This window comes from Apteryx rowi, unplaced genomic scaffold (genome assembly GCF_003343035.1).
Source record: "Apteryx rowi isolate R43461 unplaced genomic scaffold, aptRow1 scaffold_179, whole genome shotgun sequence".
NCBI classification, from domain to species: domain Eukaryota; kingdom Metazoa; phylum Chordata; class Aves; order Apterygiformes; family Apterygidae; genus Apteryx; species Apteryx rowi.
In genome coordinates this window covers 287,957-313,585 of record NW_020448074.1, presented here as the reverse complement: position 1 = coordinate 313,585, position 25,629 = coordinate 287,957, and the positions used below count along the sequence as shown (strand labels likewise).

Sequence of the window (25,629 nt, the reverse complement as noted above, 5' to 3'; positions counted from 1 at the left end):
ATGTTTGCCAGGTTCAAAGGAAGTCTAATATTTTTCTTTTGTTCTGTTCTTTCCCCACCACCTCCTGATATTTTGGAAACACTTCAAGACAGGAAATTCGTACAGACCACAGTGATTTGGAAATTTATTGAAGAAAGTAAATTTAGATAGTCAGAAAAACAGTAACATTTTTGTAGCACTGATATCCTAACAGTATCTTCTTGGCTGGCAAGCATGGTATACAACTGTTACACTTCCTGCTGGAAAGATGCGTGGATGACCATTTCCTCTGGGCCCAGAAGCAATCATGATGTGAAGAAGTTGACTCTTGCTAGAAAACGAACACCAAGTAAACTTTACCAAAGTAAGTCCAAAGTAGGCCCCAACTGCTGCTATAGTCATTATGCTTTTTAATATCAATATTACTTTATTAGTGAAACTGATATACTGCTTAATTCTAAGAAATCCTTCAGCAGAATGTAGTTTGAAGTTGCATATCTTTGGGGAAGGTCCAGGCAAAATTTTACTTCAGAAGATGCAATCTTTTCTGAAGACAAATACTCAGTGTCCTGACACTATAATAGTGCAACACATGGTACAGTAGAATAGGAAAAAACTGAAACAGTCCCTGTTCAATAGGTCAGTTTATGAATTTTACTGTTATTAAGAGAACATTTTCTGCATACCTTTCTCATACAAACACTGTGGACAGAATAATCTGCCTCTGCATATTTAGCAGCAGTGGTCTAACTTCCTTTGAAATGATGCAATAGTGAGGGTTGTTATGAAGGTACAGATAAACCAGTGGTGCTCTGAAATTTTCAGCACTGTGCAGTTCCGTTTCCTTCACCTCAAAGAGGATAGAAGAAAACTGAAAAGATTTCAAGAAGAATGGCCAGAATAATCAAAACGTACGTAGCAACTTTTGTGCAGACCAAACAGATTTATTCTCCTCGGTCAACTGTCCCTCTTGAGACAACCGAGGGCAACGCTGAGGAGGTTTATGAACTCGGGAATGGTGTGAAAAGAGTACATAAGGAAAAAATAGTTACACTTTCCTCAAATAAAGGAGTTATCTAATCTATATAAAATTAGCAGTTAGCTGCTTCTGTTTGTTTTGAACTTGCTATTTTTTATTAGCACAGAGTTGCTATTATCGAACTCTTTGCTACAGGATGCTGTAGGTATCAAAAAATTACATGGATTAAATGAAAATGCAAAAATCCTATGTATGGGGTATCCGAGTATTCTGCTGGAGTTCTCCAGGCTAGGGAACAAAACAGGAAAGTTTCACCACAGGCCTGTTCTTATACAATTACAACTACTGTTGGCCACTGATGGAAACAAGATAATGAATCAGGGTGAACTTTGGTCTCATCAAGCACAGAAATTCTTACACACAGTTTCCCCTTACTTTTTAAAAAGTAAGAAAAAGCAGAGGTGTGGAGGGAAAATTAAAAAACATGAATACTTTTCCATATGTCATATGAATGGAGGAGAGCATAAGAATAGGAAAGCGATTTAGGAAGAGTTTTAAAAAGGGGGGGGGGGAAAGGACTGTGGACATTTTAAACATATTTTCAAATTCTATTGCCCATAATAACAGTAGTAATGAACAATATGCTGTCACAAGCCACCAAGAGAAGAAAAGGAATTTTCTCATTTGATGATTTCCATTGTTATGAAAAAAAAAAATCAAATTTACCAGTAGAAATAACTACTGCATTTTCAGTTACAGAGATCTATCAGTCCTCAGTTAACAAAAATTTCCAGACTGCAGTGAAGAGATGGCATGTATAACATTAAAATTACAGAAGTTAATAGGCAAGACTTAGGAGTTCTGAGCTGTGTGTAGATTACAAGGATTGGAAGAAACAACTGAAAAACAAAAATGTTCAACTTGCAGCATTTGGTCAGATGCCCAAACCACTGCAAGGCAGATTTTGTCATTAATGCTCCATTTCTGTCTGCCCATGAGAATACCATAAACGTACTTCAATCCTGCCAGGCATTTTCCCTCTGATTTCTGGTCTGTTTCTTTAATCACAGCTTTGACCCATCTGGAAAGTGTCATTTTCAGTGTTTCCATTCTTTCTTTCAGCCAATATACAATACGAATAATACAATTGCTTTTCTATTTGAAAAGTCCTTAGTCAAGTTTTATTTGCTTCCATTCAAACACAATATTGCATCTCCTTAGAGTAATCACAGACTCTTATCAGCAAAAATTTTGTGAAGTTACAGAAACAGTCTGCAATCAGGCATTTGAAAACTGTTCAAAAGTGGACATCTTATGAAAGGTCAGGAATATGTGGTCTAATGTATAATAAGCTTATATTTTTATTTGAGAACAGTTTTCAGTAGTCTACAGGAGTTTTTAAAAGGTATTATGTCTATCAAAAACTTGTCCCCAAATTAAATTATTCATCAAATATTCCAATCTACAGATCACAGAAGAAGAAACAGGCTGACCTTTTCTTCTCTTCAGACCAGTAAATTCTCTGTATGAAGGTGACAGAATCAATTAATTCAGACATAGAGGAACCCTAGTATGTCATCTATTCCGGTTCAAGTAATCTGTATCATATTTGACTGAGTTATTCCTCACTTTTCTTTTTATGAAAACAGTTGTTACAGAAGTGAAAGGGAAAAGAATGAAGGGGGGAAAAAGGACTGATATCATTATAATGGCCTGATTTTTCTTAAAGCAATTAAACAGCTAATCTTCTACTCCATGTTTCTTTTCAAGTTCATGCAGAATACTGTTTTTGAAACAAACTGCGAAAACTAGAAAAAATAAGGGGGCCCAATCTATTTGAAATTTCTATTTGACAGAAATGTAAAAGGTTCTAAGAATGTCTATTCATAGTCTTGATATACCCTGGCATCTCATATATTGGAATGCCTAGGGATAAACAAAGCAAGCTCCCTCCCTCCCTCCCTTCAGAACTTTGACTAAATTAGACCTTGCAAAACAACCGAAACAAATATAAAAAGGAAAGAATAATTAAGAGAAATATGCATACACAGCAGCAAGCACAGGTCAAGGTTAAATATAAGTTACCTCTGGTCTCAGTATTAAATGAACTGCATACTGACTCTGTCAGTATTCAGTTAGAATGATGATGCTGAACACAGAGTGGAAGTAGAAAGGTTAACAAGAATAAGCTAAAAAAGATGGAAGCAACTTTGACTGAGGTGGAAGCAAAATCCTAAGAATTTGAGGGACTCAAGTCGAGTAGGTGTGATAACTTCCAACTCATACCTTATAGGACACACAAATGAAAGTGCAAGTCTAGTGGTAAGGTCTGCAATCAGGATTTCAAATGAAGAAAGATATTATATGATTGGAAAGATATTAAGAATTTCTGAAAAATAAATTAGAATGGAAAAACACAGAAATATTAGGGAGAGCAGTATGAAGTATTATAGTCCAGTCTACTGTATTTGATAAAAGCAGTAAGAATTAGAATGCACATACATACCTGTCAAAATACTTCTAATGAATGCTGACAATTCTTTGTCACCCACCCAACACTGAATATATGAAATTAACAGTGCAGCTGAATACAGCTCTGCACTCTTGATATCAGAGCCATTATATCCATTTAAGACCACTAGCATTCTGAATATCCTGTGTTTTCTAGTCATGCAGAAAATTCTGCTGTTAATGAGCAGAAGTGATACTTATATCTTCATAAATTAAGCATTGCTAAACAAGTGTGAACACCACTTCCACTTTGACACTCATTCCTCTTTTCCTTTCTAGGAACATGTTTTCATTTTCCACCACATAAAGATAATAACACATCTTTAATTACACCATAAACTCTAGTATAGAATAGTTTTTAGCTTGTAAAATTTAGAAAATATCTACTGCAAACAAAGAAGTTCCAACAATTTAAACCAACTGCAGAGCAATTCAGCTATATCTTGATCACATAAGCACTACTCAAAAAGAATGCCAGATAAAACGGCTCTCTCACATTACCAGGCCTCTCAATTGTAATATCTCAATTCTCCTTCTATTACCTTCAGGGTCATTAAATCCATCATTAAAGTTAACTGTATCAGAACAAACTGAGTATTTTTCAGTAGCTTATTGGATTGCTATCATTTTGGCTTTTCCACAGGTGAAAGGATAGAGATAATAAATCCCGAATGATAGCCATGAATACAGTCTAGAAACAAGAATAATTACCTTGAATGTTACTGATCTTTCACCTACTTTTTGATACGGGCAATACTTAAAATCTACCTTGTTGAATTCTTTTTGTTAAATGCCTCTGATTAGCTACTGCCTCCTCTAGCAGTTAAGGACAGGATTATAAACTACAAGTAATATATGATGATTCTAGTCATAACTAGCTGCTAATATGTTTACCATTAATTGATGAATTATTTTAGATGCTAATCATTTCTTTGATTTGTATTTATTATATGGTGAAACAGAGGAACCCAAGTAAGAAGAGTGCAAGAATTTTTTTATCTATAAAAATTTCCAGTAGCAAAAAAGGAAGATTTTTTTATTTGCCAGAACCTACTCCTGAACAGATACTAAGTATAAACTGCTGGGTAGTGCACTGCATGTTCTGCCAGTACAACAGCCCTCTGCCCATTCTGACTGGTGACCTATCCAGACTGTTCCAGTTTATGTGCAGTCCATATACAGACTGTTTTGAGAGATTTTGTTGCTAGTCCTCTGTAGGATGACTCCTGTTTCATAAGGCTCCATAAGTGCAGGATCTCAAGTATACTGCACAGATGATTCAAGAGATAATCTGGAAGCTGTTGGTTAAACATTATGGACTACAGTGAAGTCTGCATTTGAAAATGTAGTTAATCCCTGCTGCCACCTGGATATTTAGAAGCAGCTGGGGATCCAAAACACACAGAGCTTGACTGGAACTCTGTCGATCCACAGCAACTACAAATAACTATAAAATGGCACACCTGTCACCCTGCTCTCTTCTACTTAGCAGATATTGGGAGATATAAAGTTCGAGATCTAAGGGGCCTGCAAAACTCTCTTCAACCTTTATGTCTCACATTCTGAATTACATCAAGTGCAATCTGGTTGCAGCTCAAGTTCAAGGACATCATAAATTAACTTTGGTAAAAAACGGTCATTAAATATTTTTGTTTTTTCTTGTTTCTTTGTTCAGATATAGCATTGAGACAGCATACAAGAGAATAATTTTTTTTTTGTTTTATATCGAACTTGTTTCTTTCATCAACCACAAGCATGGCCTTACACTGTTCAAAACTCCTCAGAGATTTGACAGGATTCAGAGGAAATAACTTTTCTACTTAAATCCTCACTTCAGCCATGTTCCAAGTTTTCCATCTCTTGACATTGAGGAATTATATGCTGCCTAGAAGACCTGAAACCAACTGTTCTCTTTCTGCCTTAATTTATCTATTGCTAAGTTTCTTGTTCTAAAGTACCGAAGCAAAACTGGAGCAAATATTGTACCTTATATGAAAGTTACTTATTGCTGGTTCAAAAGGTAACAAAACAAAACCAGTACCATATATAGAATTTTGGGTATATTTACCTGGTCACCTGAATGTAGTAATGATACAATTGAGCTGTTTTTCAACCAACTTGCTTGGATTCATGATTTATGTTTAAGTTGATTATTATAACCTCCACAGATTATGTAACATATTCCCACAACAAGCGAATGCTCACTGTAAACCAATTACTTGAGATTTCCTAGAGAGATTTGAAATCCCTTCTCAACTCTGTGATGACTCAGATACTGGCTCAGAACTACACTATAGGCTATTACTTGATACCTCAAGTACCAGCCAATACCAGCTAGCTCAGATATATCTGCACTATTCAGCACTAACTGCAATACAAGCATATTTGTATGTGCAAAGCTGACAAAACAATGTCAAGGTAAAAAGTTATTTTTAAAATATTTGTCTCCTCTTACATCTCCAGCATTAACTACAAATAAAGAAAACCTTTCCAAAGACATGTTATGAAAAAGACTCAAGCATTACTTTCACATGAAAACTGTGCAATTAGTCATAAAGCAACAATCATAAAAACTGTTTATTCAACAAGCAGCTATACTATGCTTGCGTGAAGCAATTCTTTTATGCCTTCTCTGATCCTTGCAGGCTTGTGTGGTTAGCTAAGCAGAGTAAGATCTTAAGACCCAAGGTCTCTGTAATGATGTCACAGTTGCATTATTCACGCATTTCTAGAATCCACAGATGTCAAGGCTTCCTATTACTACAAAATTTTTTCTCCTAAAGTAAAATGTAATTCAAAGAACACAATGAAGTGCTGAACATATAGTCAGATGCTTGCTTGCAAAACTGCAGCAGCAGTTGCAGCAGTTCAGGGGACAGCTACATGTCAGATGCCCACTGACACTTTCTCAACTGAGAAACAATAACAAAGGGGAGTAAAAAGTGAAAAGGAAAACAAATTAGCTGCTTTTTGAGGAAGCATTTAACTTGGCTTGTTTTCCTACCACCAACCACTCGATTGGTGATTGTACCTCCAATGACGAAGGGTGATTTCCTAAATCACATCACCTGCTCAGAAGTGAAGAGTCTAGGTCTCTTTACGGCTGCCCTATTTTTCTATCAATACTAATAGTATTGATATATATGTGTGTGTGTATATATACACATATACATGCACATACATATGTATACATATATATCACAATATTACTTAATAATAGAGCTCAGACTCTCTGCATTGGTCAGATAGGGGTAAAGAGTTTAATGTGTGAATGGACAGTATCTTCAAAGTGAGTGGTGTGGGTGCTTAGCACAGCTGCTGAAAGTCTAACCCTGACCATAGAGCTGGGCCAAATATGCAATGTAGATGCACCAAAAGCATTCAGAAGAGAACAAGGAATTTTAATTTAGAAATACCTAGGTTTTCTTACGCTTAAGCATAAAAATGCTACTACAATTGTTTTACATTCTACTCATCTGGAGTGTTTAAAAAGCTAGACAGAGTAACATTCTGTAATCTCATATTTCTCACACAGCTGCTAGAGTTTTCATTATATATTCCCTGCAGCATGTGGAATATTCTTGTATATGCAAGCAGCATCTTTTCTCTGTTGTTTGGCTTTTTTCTTTCTTTTTTAAACAAAGGATGCAATCATATCAAGGAAACTGCTTAGGCCACTGTACTCACTACTTCATGTACTCACAACTTCATTAACTAACGAAGTCAATGTTATTTCATCCAAATACGTGAATCTACCTACACAGTTTGTCTCCAACTCCCCAAAACGTAACTATTAGGGATAAAATCTAACAGTGCACATTTCAGTCGATTTTAAGCTCAAATATTTTTATTTTGTTTTTAAGCTGTTCAGCCACTTAAAAGAATGAGATTAGGAGCAAAGAAGGTATCATTCTGCCTCTGTTAAAATATTTTCCCAACATTCTGAAAAGACGTAATATCTTCATGTTTTGGAGCCAAAATTTAAAATGTGTGGGAGAAGGGTTAGGAGAGCAAGACAGAGTCATTCTATATAAGAATATACTTTTGCTCAGTCCATGAAAATTTGCCAAAATTTCATCAACTCTTATGTCCCTCAAAAAGATCTCTTGGCGATGTTCAGCAGAAACTTGTGTCATGTCCACCACGAATGTTTCACCTGGATTGTACGTCCCTGCCAAACTGAGCATGTGCAATCCCCTCAGAATAATTAGGCAGGCTTTGTTAGGGGAAGAACAAAATTCCTTTGCAACTCTCCCTTGTGACTGCAAGGAACTATTGGCGTGGAGGACGACCAAAAAAGGGGTGAGAAGTAGGGGACCTTATTTTGGCTGTTTTCTTCTTTTGCAGAGAGCCAGGTAGGAAGGACCAGAGAGAGGGAGCAGTCATACTGGAATGAAGAAGGATGAGAAAGGGGGGTGACAACAAAGTAAAAAGAAGTAAGTGTGAGGAAAAAACAGGACAACAGTATCTAGCATGACAGTGTTGGAAGAGGAGACCAAGTTAAAACAGTAAGTAGGTAAGACTTACAGAAAACAAGTTTTGAAAACTCCAATGTAAGAGGTAAGGGCAAAAGACAAAATTCAGTAAAGGGCTTAGTTTCTTAAAAAGAGTTTGAGAAAGACACACTTTTTTCCCCCATATAACCCCTGTCATATACAAGATGGATGCCGCTCTCAGTATGAATTCAGACTAAATACTGAGTGGGACTATAGTTATTTATTGCAAAAATAAGAATCTGCATTTAGCTAATAAGGCAACTACTACAATGAAAGCAGTGAAGAGAAAAGATTGTCTTTTATTTGAGAAAGTAGAATTTCACCCCGGAAAAATTCTTTCTAACCCCATCTTCACCTTATTTTCCTCTGTGATATCAGGGCTACTGAATTTACTTGAATGCTATTTTATGCATGTACAGCATACAACAACTGAGGCAATACTGGTAAGTTCTTAGCACTGAAAACTGCCTTTGAAAATAATTACATTGTTTCTTTTAACACATATACATACATAAAAATGTTGACAATCTTGAAAATTTAGGTATTAGGTGACTTGTCATTAGAGGTGACATCTGACCATAATACTGCTGTACCTCAGAATTCTAGCTGTAACATAGTGAAATTTATACCACTGAAGACCATTTATAGTAAAATTTATACTATGTGAGGAAAACTGTCATTGATTGTAAATCCTTTAGATTGGTGAAAGCACTCTAAACATAATTCTGGAAAAATTAATTATTTTATACCCAGTGCAGGGCTTAGCTTCTTAAAATAGGTTTAGGTCATGTAGAGAAGGAAAAGATTTTAAAAAGTATATTTATCCACATAAACAATTTCCAATTAACCTTAATTATGAAATTCCATGATACCTGAGTATCTGTTATTTGAAAATTTCTTATTCTCTTATATTTTGTATATATTTCATCAGATAAACTGCAAAGGCAACACAGACAAAATCACTATTGTATTAGAATTATTTAATTAAACTGAAAGATAAGAGACAAACTGAAGTCTGCATTCCTAGTATATATTAAGTTTGTGCCATAAACACAGAAAGTAACTTTTGTACATACTGAATTAGCATGTGTTAATTGAAAAATAATCTGCCTGGTTTTTATTTCCCCCAAAAGTCATGTTAGACATATACATTAGGCTTTTCATCCTCAGAGTGATTCTGAAATAGTAAATTTCAAAAGCTAAAAAAAAAAGGTAGGGGGGACACATATGTTACTTCTTAGTAGTATCTCAGCTAGGTTTTTTTCCTAGTAATCTTTTAAAAAATTACATATGAAGTATTTTTAACAAAGAAAATTCAACCTCTCTTTATAAATAATCTATATTCATATTTGATGTAATCAGCAAGTGAAACAGTTACGACATTTACTAAGTGATATTAATGCTTTTCTCACTAAAACCTTAATACTCCTCAAATATTGCAACTTTATTTCTAGAAGTAAACAATTAAATGTAATTCATATATAGATTACATATCTGTTTAAATATGAAATGACAAAAGAAATTACCTTTCAGTATCTCCACTGACTGTGTCCCCTGCTCTCTGTAGAAAAACAACAAATAGTATTAAGCACAGTTAAAGAGTATACTTCCTTGGTACACGCAACATCATGGTAACTGCAGCAAAAGAAGTCACAGAAGTAAACCACAGCAATCATTCTGTAACTTTACAGGAAAGGAAACTGAAAATTTATTTTAATTTCCAACTAAGTATTATTTCACAATGAAGATGATGTTTAAACTAATTTGCATCAGCACTTATAAAATAGTTTCAGCTGCTATATAATTGTAATTAAAGTTCTTTCAAGTTAAAAAAGGAGCTAAAAATTGTATATTCTCTAGAATTCAGTAAAGGATACACTCTCTGATACACATTTCAGCAAGTGTATTTAGTTTTTTAAACTGTAGAGTAGATATAGTGGATGAATTACTTGAATCCCAGTAATCCATAATCTAGGTCATGAATAAAGAGTGTAATCATAATCCATAATTAGCACCACAATCTGAAATTAGGACTGTGCAATTAAAGAAAACTTTGAAAAGTTCAGGGGATACAGGCATGAACTTTGGCAACTCCCTTGTTCACATATCTCCCTCGTGCATGCATACACAGAATCCTTCATCATCTTACTGTGCCATTTTTACTGTACATAGTAGATGGTTTGCCACTTGTAGCAGGCAGAAAACCTTAAGTGATGAAGTTACCCTGTTAATAACTAGTAAATCAGGGAGGGATGCTGACACCACAGTAATAAAACCTCTGAGGAGTCTTGTTTGTCACTTGCTTGCAGGCAGTAAGATTAGACTAATTATCTAACATAGGATCAGGAAGACATTTTCCCCAGAGCAGGACCTTTTGCCTTGCTTTATACAGTGTATAACAGTCTACATCTTAGTTTCATGGAATGGTAGTACTATAGCTGTCTATGCACTCTTGCTCTCCTCTCTCGTTTTGACACATTGTAGTTGTGATTTTTGAAACTATTTTATCATAGATCTTAAGTTTGCTACAGAATGTAGGTGAAAGTTTTGTAGTTGGTTATGTCTGGGGAACAACTACAACAGCTGTTCTCTGGACCCTTCTAGGTTAGATATTTGTTACAAATAACATAGAAGACCTGATTCAGTGTTTAGAAGGTCATCCAGCTCTACCTTTCTGTAAGACATTATCAGTAAATAACAAGGTATACACCCTCAAGTTTTTACAGCTGTGAACATTAGAATAATAAGGAAACATAATAATGATTTAAACTATCTAAGCAATAAATAATAAATTTAAGACTGCTGTCATCTGTTACATTTTTAAAGTCACAATAAAACAACAAATAACAAAAACTAAAACAAGATTAATGGGCTAAATTTACAGACTTTAGATTTGTAAAATAATTATTTTTAATTAGGAAAACACAAGATCAAACACAACAATGTCTTTACAAGATGTCCACTCTATGTACACTCCAGGATCATGTAAGAGCTATATACTCCAGACATATGGTAAGCTGTTTGAGTGTAATGAAATGTTAGTTTAATATTATGTTGATGTTACAGAGATTCTGTATACTGTATCTGTTCGAGCTGGGTAACAAACAGGTGCATTAACCTTCTTTCCAATGATTATCTGCATAGTACAGTTTACTATGGCACAGTTTGAAAGATGACTTGGGACCTACACTGCAAGATAAATTTCCTTCAGTTGCTCTACATATGACCACCTTTTCCTTTTTTCTCTTAAGCATTTCTTTTACCATGTCCAAAGGAGAATTAGCCTGTCTCAGGAACATGGTAAACATACAGCATATTTATTAATGGCAAAGTTTTATCTCGAAAGCATTAGGCATATGAAGGCACTGACATGTATAGTCTATATAAAGTCATAAATGAATCACTGAATCAGTTAATGAAGTTTTGCAATGATGACAGGGCTGAAAACTATAGAACTGTAAGATCTCTTTCTGATTCTGCAAATGATACATTCTCTAACATAAAATCTTTTGATTACAATATTGCCACAGTAAACTCATACTCAAGCCTGTGTATGTATCATGGTAAAACTGTCTATGATACAGCACAAGTGACTTACATTATGTCACAAAGCCCATTCATATAGGCTTTTCTGCCTCTTACCTTCCACAGTATTTAGGACCCTATTTTAGAGGTAACTCTTAGTTTTCTCTTATTGCTGCATTAAATACCAGCCTTTCACTTGTTCTGGTAACTGATTCAGCTACAATATCCTAGCAAATATGAGTATCAACGATGGTGACCATTCAAGTAAGATATCTTAGCTGATAAAAAGTACTTAACTAGTGCCCTTACTCCTGAAAGTAGGGAGTTTTTCCACATACATTATTGAATCCAGGCAAAGATAAGAGCGTACCATGGAGTAATTGAGTACACAAAACTACACATAAATGTAACAGGTTTTCCTGTTTAAACAACTGAGTGCCATAAATGACTTAATACTCCTTAGAGTACACCCATAATCTCAAGACTTAAGAACCTACAAAAATGAAAATGTACTGTCTAGAAATATTGATCAGATTTTCTTGAACGAGTATCTGAGAGAGAAATCAGCATACATCTGTAGAAAAATATCTGTTTGAAGAGTTGCAATAAAATCCTGTATAATAATGTCAGATCTCTGTTGCTGCTAATGCATTGTTAACTATGAATGAAATAAGCTGATCATCCCCCAAAATACTGTGGACAGCCTAGTAGTAAAATATATTGTGTGGCCAACCTAGTAAAAGAACTTTATGGCAGCAACATTACCCATGCATGCTACTGTTATCAAGATACAATTTATTCATGCTGCAAAGCTCAAAGATTTTCTTCTCACATGCCTCTTCCTTCTAGTGTTACTGATTTTAGAGACTGAAAAGGGGAAAAGTCATTTAGTCAGTTTAACTGTTCCCCATTCTAATTCTTAACTGGTAAACAAATATTTGATACGACTATTTGAAATGCATTTATGTTTTAAATGCATTATAATCTCAGTGCTAACAATGTAAAACATATTTACTACCTTCTAATTTTTTATGAATACTTTCCTTAATTTATTAAAAAAACTCTGCTCCTGACTTTGATTCATTAATGACATGCCTTATTATTGTCAATATGATAAGTATGGACACTACAGACTACTATATATTTGCATATGTAAACACACATGTGAATGACCTTTTATTTGAATTTTTATCCCAGAGAAGTTGCAATCTAGCTACTAGCTTGAAATGCTAACCTCATAAAAGCATTTCTGAAGACACGTAAGAAACACATGCTGGCATTTCTATAAAGGTGTACATACAACTATAACTTAATTTCCTTGTGTAATTACAATGACATGCACAGATCTGATGCTTAGAGTGACTTATGTCTGATAGACCTATATGTGCAATCTCAGCAACCTTACACATAATTTTTATGAACAGTTGCTTCTCACACTGTTACACTTATGATATTTGGAAAGCAAATTCCCTTACCTAGTTCCCAAACAAAAGCTTTTCTTCAGCTTACTAAAAGACCACTTTGGTCACTAGTAGACACATGGGAAGCTCATGAGGCAAAGGTCTTGCCATGCTGCCAGAAATATAAAAGCACAAATTCTGTAAGATTCAGGACACTGGCACTTTTGCTACCTACTTCAAAACCAAGATCAGACTCATCAAGATTAGGAGCTAACTAGCTTGGAAAGAAACATTTAAGAGTCTTCAAAATCACAATTAATATAATTTAATATATGAACATATTCCATCTATTCCAGGTAACAGTAAAATTAAATAATTGCATGTGCCAAGTGAGACTCTCTTAGACTTTATGTCACTTTATTCTGCTCCAGACCATGCATCTCAGATTTGTAGCACAGTGCTATTGCCAAATTTCAGTCATACAGATTCTTAAAATACAGACATGCTGCATAGCAGGTATAGACACAGGAAGACTTTCCCAAAAGCAAGCTAATAGCCAATACATTCTCTCTTTATTGGAAAAAAAGGTGTGAATTCGTTACTACGCACCCACATGATTAAGCAAATAAATCTCTCATACTGGAATTTCAGTAGCTTGAGAGTTTGGTAAAAATCCAAAGGATGCAATTAGGTTTTTGCTGAAAGCTCTACAACTTGAGTTCATACAACTATGAAAACAGCAATCCCAGGTTCCAGGCAGCCTCTAATGAATAACTGCCACAGAAGCTATTGGGCTTCTCTGGGATTAGCTTCGCATTTATGTAGCTCCAGGGATTTCAGTGGATCTACATCTGATTTACATGAGGAGAAATGAAAGGATATTAAGGCCTACATAGTCTAACAAGCAGACATGATTATCCTGTCCCGCAAAACCTGGAGGAATTCCTATTTCCCTGAAATTTCAGTGAATAACTAATAATTCTGAAATTGATTCACTGAATCAGGATTTTATAAAGGAAATAATGTTTTTTTTTTGCTAAGAAAAGAAATCATATGCATTACAGAAAACAAAAAATCTGAACTGCAGAAATAATATGAAAACTTGCACAAGTCTTTTCTTGTTTACAAATGGAAGAGACTAAAATAGTTTGRTAATAAGAATTAATAATCTGAATAAATCCTCATTGGTCAAATGCAGTATATTCCATCTAAACACATCATTTACTCAGATGCAAACCCAGCTTTTCTTGTACCTTTATTATAAATACTGTTCTTCTACACTCGGGTATTTCATGCTCTACAAAAATTCTTTCTTCTACTGCTTCCTTAACTCATGTATGCATTATCCTAAGCATTTCTTTACATTATGCTTTTTCAAAAGTGAAACACTACCCTTGCTGCCAGGGGCTCTACTTCTCTCTCTAGTTCAGTGAGCTGGTACTTAACTTACTGAAGATCTAACACTTGCAAAATTATTATGCTCAGCTAAAAATAAAAGCTGCCTTTGAGGTTTTTCTTCCGCTCACTCATGCTGAGGGGAGAGACAGGAAATAATTTCATGCAAGCGACATGCATGTACAATTCAAAGAGGCACTCAAAGTTTATGCTAGAAGAAAAACAGGAAGGTGATAAAATTAATTAAAGGACAGAAGAAAAATAGCCACTCACAATTTTTAATTGTGAGATATATGATGAGTATTACGTCAGCACACAGTAGGTAACAGAGAAAGCATCAAAATTTTTAACAGAACGGAAATTCCATTCATAGGAAAAAGCTCACATCTAAAAGAGAAGTTATCCAACATTATACATGAGGTTAAAAAGTGTTCTAAAATAATAGGTAAAGGATGACTGCATTATATCTAACAATAAAAAGAGAATTCAAAGAGGACAAATCACAGCAATGAATAAACTGAATTTTATGTTGAACAAAGTCTACCTTTGTCCTCATCAATCCACCCTTTTAAAGAAATTTAAGGTATCCACTAATACTCTGAAAAGAGAGTTTTGTTTATCAGAGAAATAAAACAAGGTAGAATTTAATGACTATTAATATAAGCTACAATGCAAGTTTTACAGATTTAATATGAAAAATATAGAGCAGTTCTTTCTGAAAAAAAAAGTATGCAGAGATCTAATACAGTTGGAAATTCAACTGCATGAAACTATGCTGTTAGAGATGGCATGTATTTTTTAACTGCAACTTTGTACCATCAAGAAGCACAATTATTTTCTTGGTGAGAAAAATTAAAAACAGCCAACATGCAGCACAATATTCAGAAATGATTCTGCTGAGGAGGCTTGCACTGGAAAGCAAAATGGAAGAGGAAGGGGAGCAGCTGAAGTTGGAAGAATGCAGTGATACTTCGAGGAGTTACACGGGGCAGGGGAAAAGACAGTCAGCTCCTTTCCCTTCCTTTTTCTCCCTTCCCCCACTCCTCGAAGTACAGGCTACCCAAGACCCTGCCTTAAACAGGACAGAGCTCCTTTTCTGTCATTCAAGCAATGCTTTCTCTCCTCCTCCAGAAAACTCTGCTCATTCTTTTGCCGGGGAAGGTGGTTAGCCTGTTGAGAAGGCTTGAGGGAAAGAAACGGGGCTGCGGCCAGAGCCAGCAAGTGAGAAGCAAGACTCAGGGAGAGTCTACAGAGTACCACCGCTGGCTTCCGGGATACTCATCATTTTGCCACTAACAGCAAGAAAAAGAGATTGCATATTTGGACTTAGTGCATTCTTTTGTATCATGAATCCCCATTTACTATTGCTATTATAATAGCAATAATATTAGTTTTTGCTAATATTTATTTATAACTAATGCTGAATCAGGTCAATCTATATGGCTGTTAATTGATCTTTAGCCTACATATATAAAAACAGATTTAAATTTGTATTTTTTGTAGTCAGAAGTAAGAAATAATAAAACTAAATTTTAAATTAGTCTGCTAGAATAACAATACAGTATATCTTAAATCTATTGTGACTTTATCTCAAGGGGCTTCAGAAAGCTTTACAAATTGGAATTTACAGATGAGAACACAGTAGGTAAATGAATGCTTCATTTGCTAATTTTAGTTGGTAGTTAATTCATTTGAAGACTGGAGAATAACTTAATTTGAATATACTCTAATACAGCAAAATTACTTAGGAAAACATGGTTTATGTTTGGATAAAGATATCTTTTATCTGCTTTGCTGTAAAGCATTCTAATACAACTATCAGTTTAAGGAATGCAAAGCAAAAAAGGTAGCCTGAACATTTGGAAGTAAACAAAAATAAATAACTTGCATTGTGATTGAATTGCTGAAGCAGATATCACAGGGTACTGCAAATGCATCTGTCCTAGACCTCTACAAACCTGTAGAATTTCAACACAAAATTTTGGGCCTTATTCCAAAATAAGGTACGGCTGGAGCCCAAGACAGGTCTACACCAAATAGTGGAAATAAACCTCGCCGAGGTTCAAAACTGCACAGTGCTTTAGAGACATATTGAGACACTAGGCTTGGATCCAGACTTAGTATGCTATTTAACTTACAAGTAAGGTCAACCATTTTTCTAAGCTGCTTCTGGATCTGAAAAGGTATCTCTGTGAGACAAATGTTTGTCTGCACTAGGCAGATATATCAGCTGAAGTTGGACTAACTTGAGAATCTATACACCTTTTTCACAGTCCAGTACACAGAAAATAAACGGTATCTCAAATTTGGATTCAATGATTGTTGATAAGGCCACTTTAGTGCAGTGCACTCTTAGGTAAAACTTATCTATGCATGACAGAATTTTCTCCATAGAATAAAGTCCCTCAGGACCAAATCCCAACACAAATCCAGCTGCCTCCTTGCTTCTCCTTACTGCAAACAGACATTTTATATAGAAATCAGGGACAACTATATTTCCCGACTAACACTGTTTTAGACCTTTCTTCCTGGATGCAGGCTGATTATGAAGCTTTCAGTCACTGAATGAGTGTGAAAATCTGAAGACTGCTGACTGTATTTACAAAAAAAAAAAAAAAAGCTGAACATTCCTTATTTTCCCTGACACTGTAACACATTTGTTCCCTTTTGAACTGTGTTTGTAGATTAGAAGAGTGTAGTTTACAGAATCATGTCTGATTGGTATGGTACAAATGCAAAATAACCTTATCTTACAAACAGTACAACTGGAAAGAATCAGTTTGAAGTTACAGAAACTAAAAAGGCTCATATTAGCTTCTCTGATCTGCTGGCTTCCTCATAATTGTCCTCACAGTGATTCCGCAAGATACCTGCAAGGTAGGGAAGGAACGTTATCCATGTTAGAGATACTGATATAAAAGCAAAGCAAAGTTATAGGTTATTTGGTAAGTCAGAAAGGAAACAGAACTTAGAAGAAACTCATTCCCATGTTTGACAATTAACACACTTTTCTTTCTTTCTGCAAAAATAGGAAGCAAGAAATAAGTTATGAGCACTTTTCCTACAAAATCAGCAATAAAAGACTCCTCCTTCAGTCACATGGAGCTGAATACATATGACACTCCCAGGCTACCTTCTTAATTAATATACTTATCATAGTAGTGGCTCAGACTGCCGTTCACCCTCCAAAAAGCATGTGGAACATCTGGCACATCCCAGCACACATGCATTATGGAAAAAATGAATCTACTATGGAAGAAATAGATCTACATCATTTCTTTGCTTAACTGGACACGTTTTAGTTCTCAATGCATACCACTGAACATTATGCCATTTGTCACACTGGCTTCTCCAGCTCCAAGAACAGTTAAATAGCTTTTACTTCATTGTGTGCTAAAAGGCATGTATTACCAACTCTCTGGAATCATCAGGAAGAAAACAAATAGGAAGTTAAGCAAGTACTGTGAAACGATGAGTAACCCTAAACTACTATAATGCTTCGATGTATCTTGAAAATAAAAAGGGAGCACTGCTACATCATCTTCAGCGACTGCCATGAAACAGACATCATTTCTGTTTTACTATGTAGGGAATGTTGCAACTAAAGAATCTATCTTAAATTTGGTTAAAAATCAAGTCTCTTTTACACACTGAGTACTAATTCACAAAAAAATTTAGAGGATTTAATAGTTTATAATCCAATTTCTTAATATACGACACTACAAAACAAAAAATCCAGTTACTTGGCGGAAAACAGACCCAGGACTTTTATTGTCAAGTAGATGAGCTTTTCACCATCTTATCTGACAATTTAATGCAGTAATCACCAGATTAAATTCAGAGGTTCAGAAACTAGTTCCCATCAGAGGCAGTAAAATCACAAAGTTCAGCATCCTGAGGATTTAAAGATTGGGGCTGGAAAGGGAACTCGAATATTCCTTTCAGACCGAAGCTGGTTCCTGTAGCGCAACATGTCAGTGAGCAGCAGAAAGTTTACAATTTGCTAGAGTTTTTAAAATTCCTGAACAACAATTTGAAGACAGTGTTATCCATTTAAGATATTTTGCCTTTTGTTTTATTAGGAAAAATGAAAATTTTCTAGTGTAAGTTTGGTCTATTTTGCAGGAGTTCTACTTGCTAAACTCTTTTAGTTCAGAAAAAACTCTGCTAATACAAAATAAAAACACATTCAGATTTTAACTCTATTATTGTAAATCCTAAATCCATTACAACAGCACATCTCAGCAATGCTGTAACAGATTTACTTTCGCGATATTTGCATCTGCCTCACTACTTAAGTCTTATCTAGGAAAAAGTATCACTACTGAAGTAAAGCATTAGTAAACAGAGGAAATTATGTTCTAACAAATACTCTACTGATTAATTGTAGTAGCCTGGTTAATTGTAATTGACTGTTCCTCAGATTTTCTGACATATATCACAGAAATGTACATCAACAGGATTAATAAAAAGAACATGAATGAAAACTCATTCTAAAAAAAATATTTAAGCAATTCCTACAAGCTTTCACAGTACATATCCGTAAACAGAAATTCTAACAATGTCTTAAATCAGTAAGACTTGCCGTGTTGTAATACTTTTACATATTATAATACTTTCAGGATGTCAAAGACATCATCACTGTCCTAGACAATAGACACTGCATTTTTTGGTCTCAAGTGATGGTAAATCAATATAGGGGAATTTGATATTAGCAGTATGGGAATTTCTACGTTCACTGTTGTAACAGGTACTTTTAGTATTTAAGCAACTAAAGAAACAGATTAAGGAAAGACATAATGAATTAAACAAAAACAAAAATCTATCCAGGCCAAAAAATTTTAGGACACAAATATTGGAGCTGTAAATATATACTGAAAGGGGCAGTCTTTCTTGACAGTAATATTTTACTGCAGCATGGCCTTGTGCAACATTTTATATCCTGGGCATACTCCCAATAATGCATTACCTAAATGCCCATTCTATATAGCTAACGGCATCCTCACAGCAACTTAAGAAATCAGTCTAATTGTTTAATTTTAGGTTCCAAATCCATACAGCTTCCAAAGCATTAACCTAGTAGTGAATCTATGCATTACCAATTTTGTAAAACTTCTTATGTCTATATCTGGTAATTGCAGCTACTGCCTTTTAAAAACATGTATTTATATAAGTATGCTTTAAGAAAAACAACAATGGCAAAATGATACCAAGTATCTCAGTTTCTCATTTCATTATGTCACACTTTTTCGCTCACAAGACACTATCACCTTCCCATTACTGAAGATGCTTCAGATTCCATTTAATATTATCATCTCCATTTTCAAAAAAACCCCCCATTCATCTAGGTTGAAATTTTGATCTATCCAGATGTTGATCTGGGCATGCGTTAGGTATAGAGGAATTTATGCAAATTTGACCAGACTAGAAGATTTGACCAGACTAGAAGACCAAGGTAAACCTAAGCTGATCTTAAATGAATTATTTTTTTTTATGAGCAAGTAGCAAAAGCTGATTTATGATAATTTGGTTAGGTAAAGCTTTGAAGTATCTGCTTCTGATTAACCTCAGTCTTACTGGCTGTACAGTGTATTCTCAATAGGATGAAATCTCATTATCTAAGTAAATATATTGAAATACTTAAGAATATCCTGCCAACACAATTGGATATTAAGGAAATGAAATGATCTACTCAAACCTAAATTTCTAACTAGAAACACAACCATCTGTTATTCTTCTCTTCTGTTTGATATCAAAATGCCATTAAGCATTTTTTGATAGTTAAAATACTCATTCTGGTAGCTATTTTTCAGGGTAGATATGCCAAACAATTTTTTGTTTTACTTTTCAGGGCAGAAAGATGGAGTTAATATTGGCATGATTTTGTACTGGCAAGAACCCACAAAACCTGTCGCAATAACTCTTGTATATTTATCAACTCAGTTCCTACTGTGTATTTGTAAGGCACTTGACTAGGTGACTGGGATATTGTGATTCCTACAACTATCTCCTGAAGGACTGCAAAGGCCTGTCTCAGAAAAGGTTGTTCAGAACATTTACGCTGCTACAACAATTTATACCACTATGTCAGTCCATGAACGACTGTCTTCTATGTGTCTTCCTGTAATCATTTCACATTATAACGCAGTTGTGCAACACTCATTTTTTTGGGTAGACCAGCCATTGCATGTAATATTATCTCCTCTCATGTCATTTTCTTTTTTCGATTTCCTGCATTTCCTTCATGCCCTTACAGGTGACATATTATCTTATTAGGTTTTTTTCTTCCATATTTATCATGTTATCATATGAAATCATATTACTAGTTTATCGCATTTGTTTTAAATTGCTGCATTTCTGTTAATATACAAGGGAAGCCACAATATGAAGAACTCAGCTTCTAATCACTCTAACCCACAAAAACCAGAGAGTCCATAATAACCATTTAAAACTACATATTATACTACTGCAGACCATTAAGATGAAATAGTTTTTGTGGAGTGTGCAACTGATTGCTTTTCTTTATACACTAATTTGCAAATTCCTATACATAACGCAAAGCTCATATATGACTATGGAAAGAGTGCAGGATGATACATCTTCAGGTCTTAAATCATGGTAAGTGTTGTATTAGCCATTAAGAGTTTTCAGAACTGCCACTGTTGTTTTGGAAGAAATATCCACTCCAGGACTACCAATACTACAGCGAGCACTGTATTTATCTCTAATTGAGCTTTGGTTATGAACTGATGTTATGGCTTTTGTCACTACTAGACTAGATGGGCCACAGATCTGTTTCAATTTGGCAATTTCTTAACCAACTCCAAATTCTGGTCCAACTGAATTAAACAGCAATTGTTTGTTTGACCTCGTCAAGAAACTTACTTCACCTTGGAACTTTAAACAGTTTGTTCTGCTGACCAAAAATAACCGGCATGACAGCAGACCTGACTCTGGGAACATGTCCAGTGGAACGTCATCAACAGCTTAAAGGGCACAATTAGCATCTTAGCCCATACAACACATTTTCCTTTCTTTAAAAATCAAGAAGATATATGCTATAGACTTTCCTAAATCCTGTCCTACCATAACCAAGAATACTTCTGTGATCTAAATAATAGATAACATGTATCTATTGCAGCCTGGACAGGCTCCTATTCTCTGAGTTTTCCGAAAGGTTCATTAAAAGTTCACATACTTATTCTAAACTGAAGTGCAGATGTCCTGATTCGGTGTCAATTCCCTGTAAACACGGCGACGATTTTGTTATTCAACTTGAAAATTTCAGAATTACTTTATTGACCAAGAAACCCTGTCCTAAATTCCTAGGAAAAAGGCAATTATTTTTAAGACATGCTAGCAAACTAAAACGAATTTCATACTTTTCTAAGGTTAACTGAAACAATCTATTGTTAAAAACACAGCAGAGTATGATCTTTGACTCAAAACCCATTTTTTTGTTGATGTCAGGAAAAGCCAGGGAGTATACCAAAGAGCAATCTAAAGTGATAAAGAAATGTTCTTTTCCTCAATTGAAAATATTTCTAATATGCTTACAAGGGTGACAAAGTTCTATTTTAATCCCAAGAATAAAGCAAATCCCCTGCAGTATTTGAATTATTACTAGTTATCTCAGGACTTTTTGTACACACAGGCACCTTGGACTATATTGGCACAGCAGAAGAAGGATTCCTGAAAATCATTTCCATGTTTAAGTGCTTTGTTAGCCCAAATTTCTATCAGGTGATATTGCTGTGAGGCAATATCTCTGTCTCATCATCTCTTAATTTTTCAGGCAGAAAATACCTGCATTCCCATGCAGCACAGGAAGAACATAAAAATGATCATGTGAGTCGACAGGCAACCATTACTGTGTTAAAAACTCAACAAAATCAGTCCATTCACCTACAGAGGTATGATACTTTTTTTTTTTTTTTTTTGCAAATCTGCATAATAATTTTCTCATCCATCCTAGTAGACTATGTACTATTTTTATTTCTGGATTTAAAATCCTTTCCTTTGGCTTTGTGATCCTGATCACAAGAAACATCTGCCACTGGACAGTCAAAATCTTGACTTATAAACTGTTTGTGTCTGAAGGTGGGGAAGAGCTCTTCCACCTTTTCTAAAAATGCTAATGTCAAGTGGCAAAGAAAAGAGAAACTTAATTTTTACTGTAGACAGAAGAAAAGCATCTGAACTTTGGATTACCTAATGCTGACAGCTTGCAGGAAACAGAGATGAATGGCTGGCTACACGTTTCCAATATATCCTCTTAGGTAAACTCTACTCAGCTCTCATACTTGATGTAAATATGATCATCTCCCAAGACTTTGCTCAGTGAGAGACTCATCAGTTAGAAGCCCTAAATGTAAGACAGTCAGAAGAAAGTTCCCACAAGTACTGCATTTTCTAGGAGGAAATTCAGCTTCATTAGAAAAAAATGCAAACAACTCAAAAAGCTTCCATACTGATTATGGAGAGGAAAGAGGCTCATTTTTCAGTATGACTCCCCTGAAGAGATTAAGATTTGGGCACAAAACACTTGGAAGGTACTACTCTGTGCCATAAGAAAAAAGAATGGAGCAGTCTGTTCCCGAATGTTAGGGCCGAATGTTTCCAGGAAAGGCAATACATACATACAAAGCTTGAATAGAGAGGATCAATCTCTGCAAGGCTTTCCATTATTTCAGGGCTTCCAAATCAATACAGCCAAATTCTGCATTAGCTGACAGTCATGAGAACCTAGTTCTTTTTTATTGCGGTTACAAGAACTGGATATTCACATGAAGAGTCACATATGTAAGAAATAATTACTATGGATTTATTGCTTCCAGGTTAGTGACAATCCACTGAATTATACCCTCTCCACTGTTTTTACTCCATAATATTTCCTCTATTATCAGAATGAACCAATTCACATTACTGGACATATAATTTAATAACTAATTTATCATTAACTATCATCATCATAGGAGTATGAGATACTTATGAAGCTCAGAAAAACTAACATGGTTAAATTTAGCTAAACTCAGTGAGACTGAGTAATTAACAACACTATTTTATTTAAAGCTTCTGATATCAAATATTCTCTACTTTGCATTTTTTCATTCTGTCTGGACTGTTCTTATGTGAATGCTATCAAAATATGTAAGTTAAGTAAATCTTCTGGACTGCAAAATACAGAAATTAAAATGTAAAACATGAGGCTATACCATTATCAGTCCTAAAAGAAAAAAATTTTTTTTCCATTTACTTTATGCAGTAACATTTTTTGTTATGTACTTACATGATAAAGCGGAACTGTATTGTTTTCTGCTAGCGAGAAATTCAAGACATCTTGCTGTCCAGGTTCAAGCCTAACATTAACAGTAGATGCCAGCACAGATGGACTAATAGGGTAGTTTGGGCTGCCTGTGTTTTTGCCCTTTTTTCTTGACCTACGACCTGTCTCCCTTTTGTTGTCTTTCTGCATCAAAGGATCTTCTTGGATAACCAAGATCTTGTCATCACTCAGGTACCGCAGGAGAGAATTCTCAGAGTCAGTTGTTGGAGAAAGAAAAAAAGAAACAAGATGAAAGAAACACAGAAAATCTGGGTTTCATTCCTACAGTCATAAATATTTACATTTACTACAGGCTAAAAATAAAGCCTTGTTTTCTTTTATGAGAAGCTTATTTTAATCTTAGGCAAGTTTACTATTACTGTTGTGCTGTATTTCAAACTCAAGTCATAACACAAAGTTTGCTTCAACTGAATGTTATCTAAAATGTGCTTAAGAAATTCAAGGGAAATACAGCACAGCTGATTTCTCAGTTTTCACATTGATTCAAAGTACCTGTTGTCATGGAAAACAACCCCTATTAAATGCATGGTGGCCCACTAACACTGCAAAACAACATGGTAACTTGAAATGCAAATGTATAATACTTTACTTTTTTTTTCCCCCTCAAAAACAGATGGAGATGGGATGTTGAGATGAATCTTGAACATTTTTGATTTTTGTTTGTTAACAAATTCCTGGATTTTAAGAATGCAAATCTAAATCCACAAAACAAATTACTGCTTCTGGATTCTTCCTCAAATTGTAAATCGTTATCTTATCTTCATGACAGTGTTTCTGAACACCTTACTCTGTAAATTCTGAATTATGGAACATAGTTAATTCTTTCAGGACATAAAAAGGGAAAGCATGTTAGATGCCTAATGAAAAGAACAGGTAGTCTAAAGAAATAAATTTGCCACTTGCTTAAAATAGGGACCTTAAATGTTCTTTTGCAGACCTGAGTAACAGACTACCCCAAATCCTGCTCAGCAAGGACTGTAACATGAAGACCTCTGATTATTGCCAACTGGGGAAAAGTGTTTTGCAGGGCTGGATGCAAATTTTCTGTTTCAATTCTCTCCTGACGCATTTTTTTGTATGCTGAAAGCAGAAAAATTTTGTTCTGAACAGTATCTTTTTACAGTTTTCATAAGACTGAAATATCCTGCTTTCATCTTTTCAGAATGGTGCATTTTGATTTTCCAGTTTTCTAACAACATTCTATTGTGTGTAACTATGAAAAGCATTTCATTTTAATAAAATATAATAGGAAACATGAATAAAAATTTGGTTTTTCAAACAAAATATTTTTGTTTTAATGTAGAACTGCTTCAAAATTCTGATCAATAATTTCTCAGCAAAATGGAATGCCCTCTTCACTAGCAATTTTAAGAAAACATATGATTTGTTATTTTCAATCATATGAAGATCATTGAATATCAACAGCAAAATGAGAACATATCTGAGCTTAATGAAACGGTGTGTGGAGGAAAGACTCAAGTCATAATTATATTATACAAAATGTTTAGTGGCAATGATATTTTAATGTGTCCCCAGCTCCTAGCTTCCTCCTTCCAAACTTTACACTGCAACATGCTGTTTACTTGGTTGAACTGACAGAGCTATTTGTGGAGCTATGCTATGAACTAGATCAGGAAACAGAGTTAAAAATAAAAATGAATCCTCCCCCCCCCCCCAACCTCGGGGGCTACTAACTCCTAATCTGTTTCCTGAGCTGGTTCCCAACACAGTCTCATAAACAGCTACAGTGGTACAGTTGATCAGACCTCAGAATAATATCGAAAGGGTAATTATAACTTTGAAAAGTAGAAACAGGAAGCACCAGAGACATACATCTTAAAGTAAAATTTCAATTTCTATACATTATGAGCAGTTTCAAATCATTTCTGAAGCACCAAAATGACAAGAACATGAATGCCAGTCTGTGTAGACTCATCAAGAAAAATCAGACCAGGCCAAATAGGATTTCTTCCTGTAACAAAGCAACAGGCCCTGTGG

The 25,629-nt window shown here is 34.9% G+C and overlaps 1 protein-coding gene across 1 annotated transcript in view; it reads right to left on the bottom strand.

Moving 5' to 3' along the window:
• The window catches only part of LOC112963831 (connector enhancer of kinase suppressor of ras 2-like), a 254,744-nt gene that overhangs the window by 34,614 nt on the left and 194,501 nt on the right, over positions 1–25,629 (bottom strand). The window contains exons 13-14 of the mRNA XM_026061261.1: positions 23,575–23,829; positions 9,492–9,526 (exon numbers count right to left, since the gene is read on the bottom strand). Coding sequence (XP_025917046.1) covers positions 9,492–9,526; positions 23,575–23,829 — 290 coding nt within the window. The remainder of the gene's footprint in view (positions 1–9,491; positions 9,527–23,574; positions 23,830–25,629) is intronic.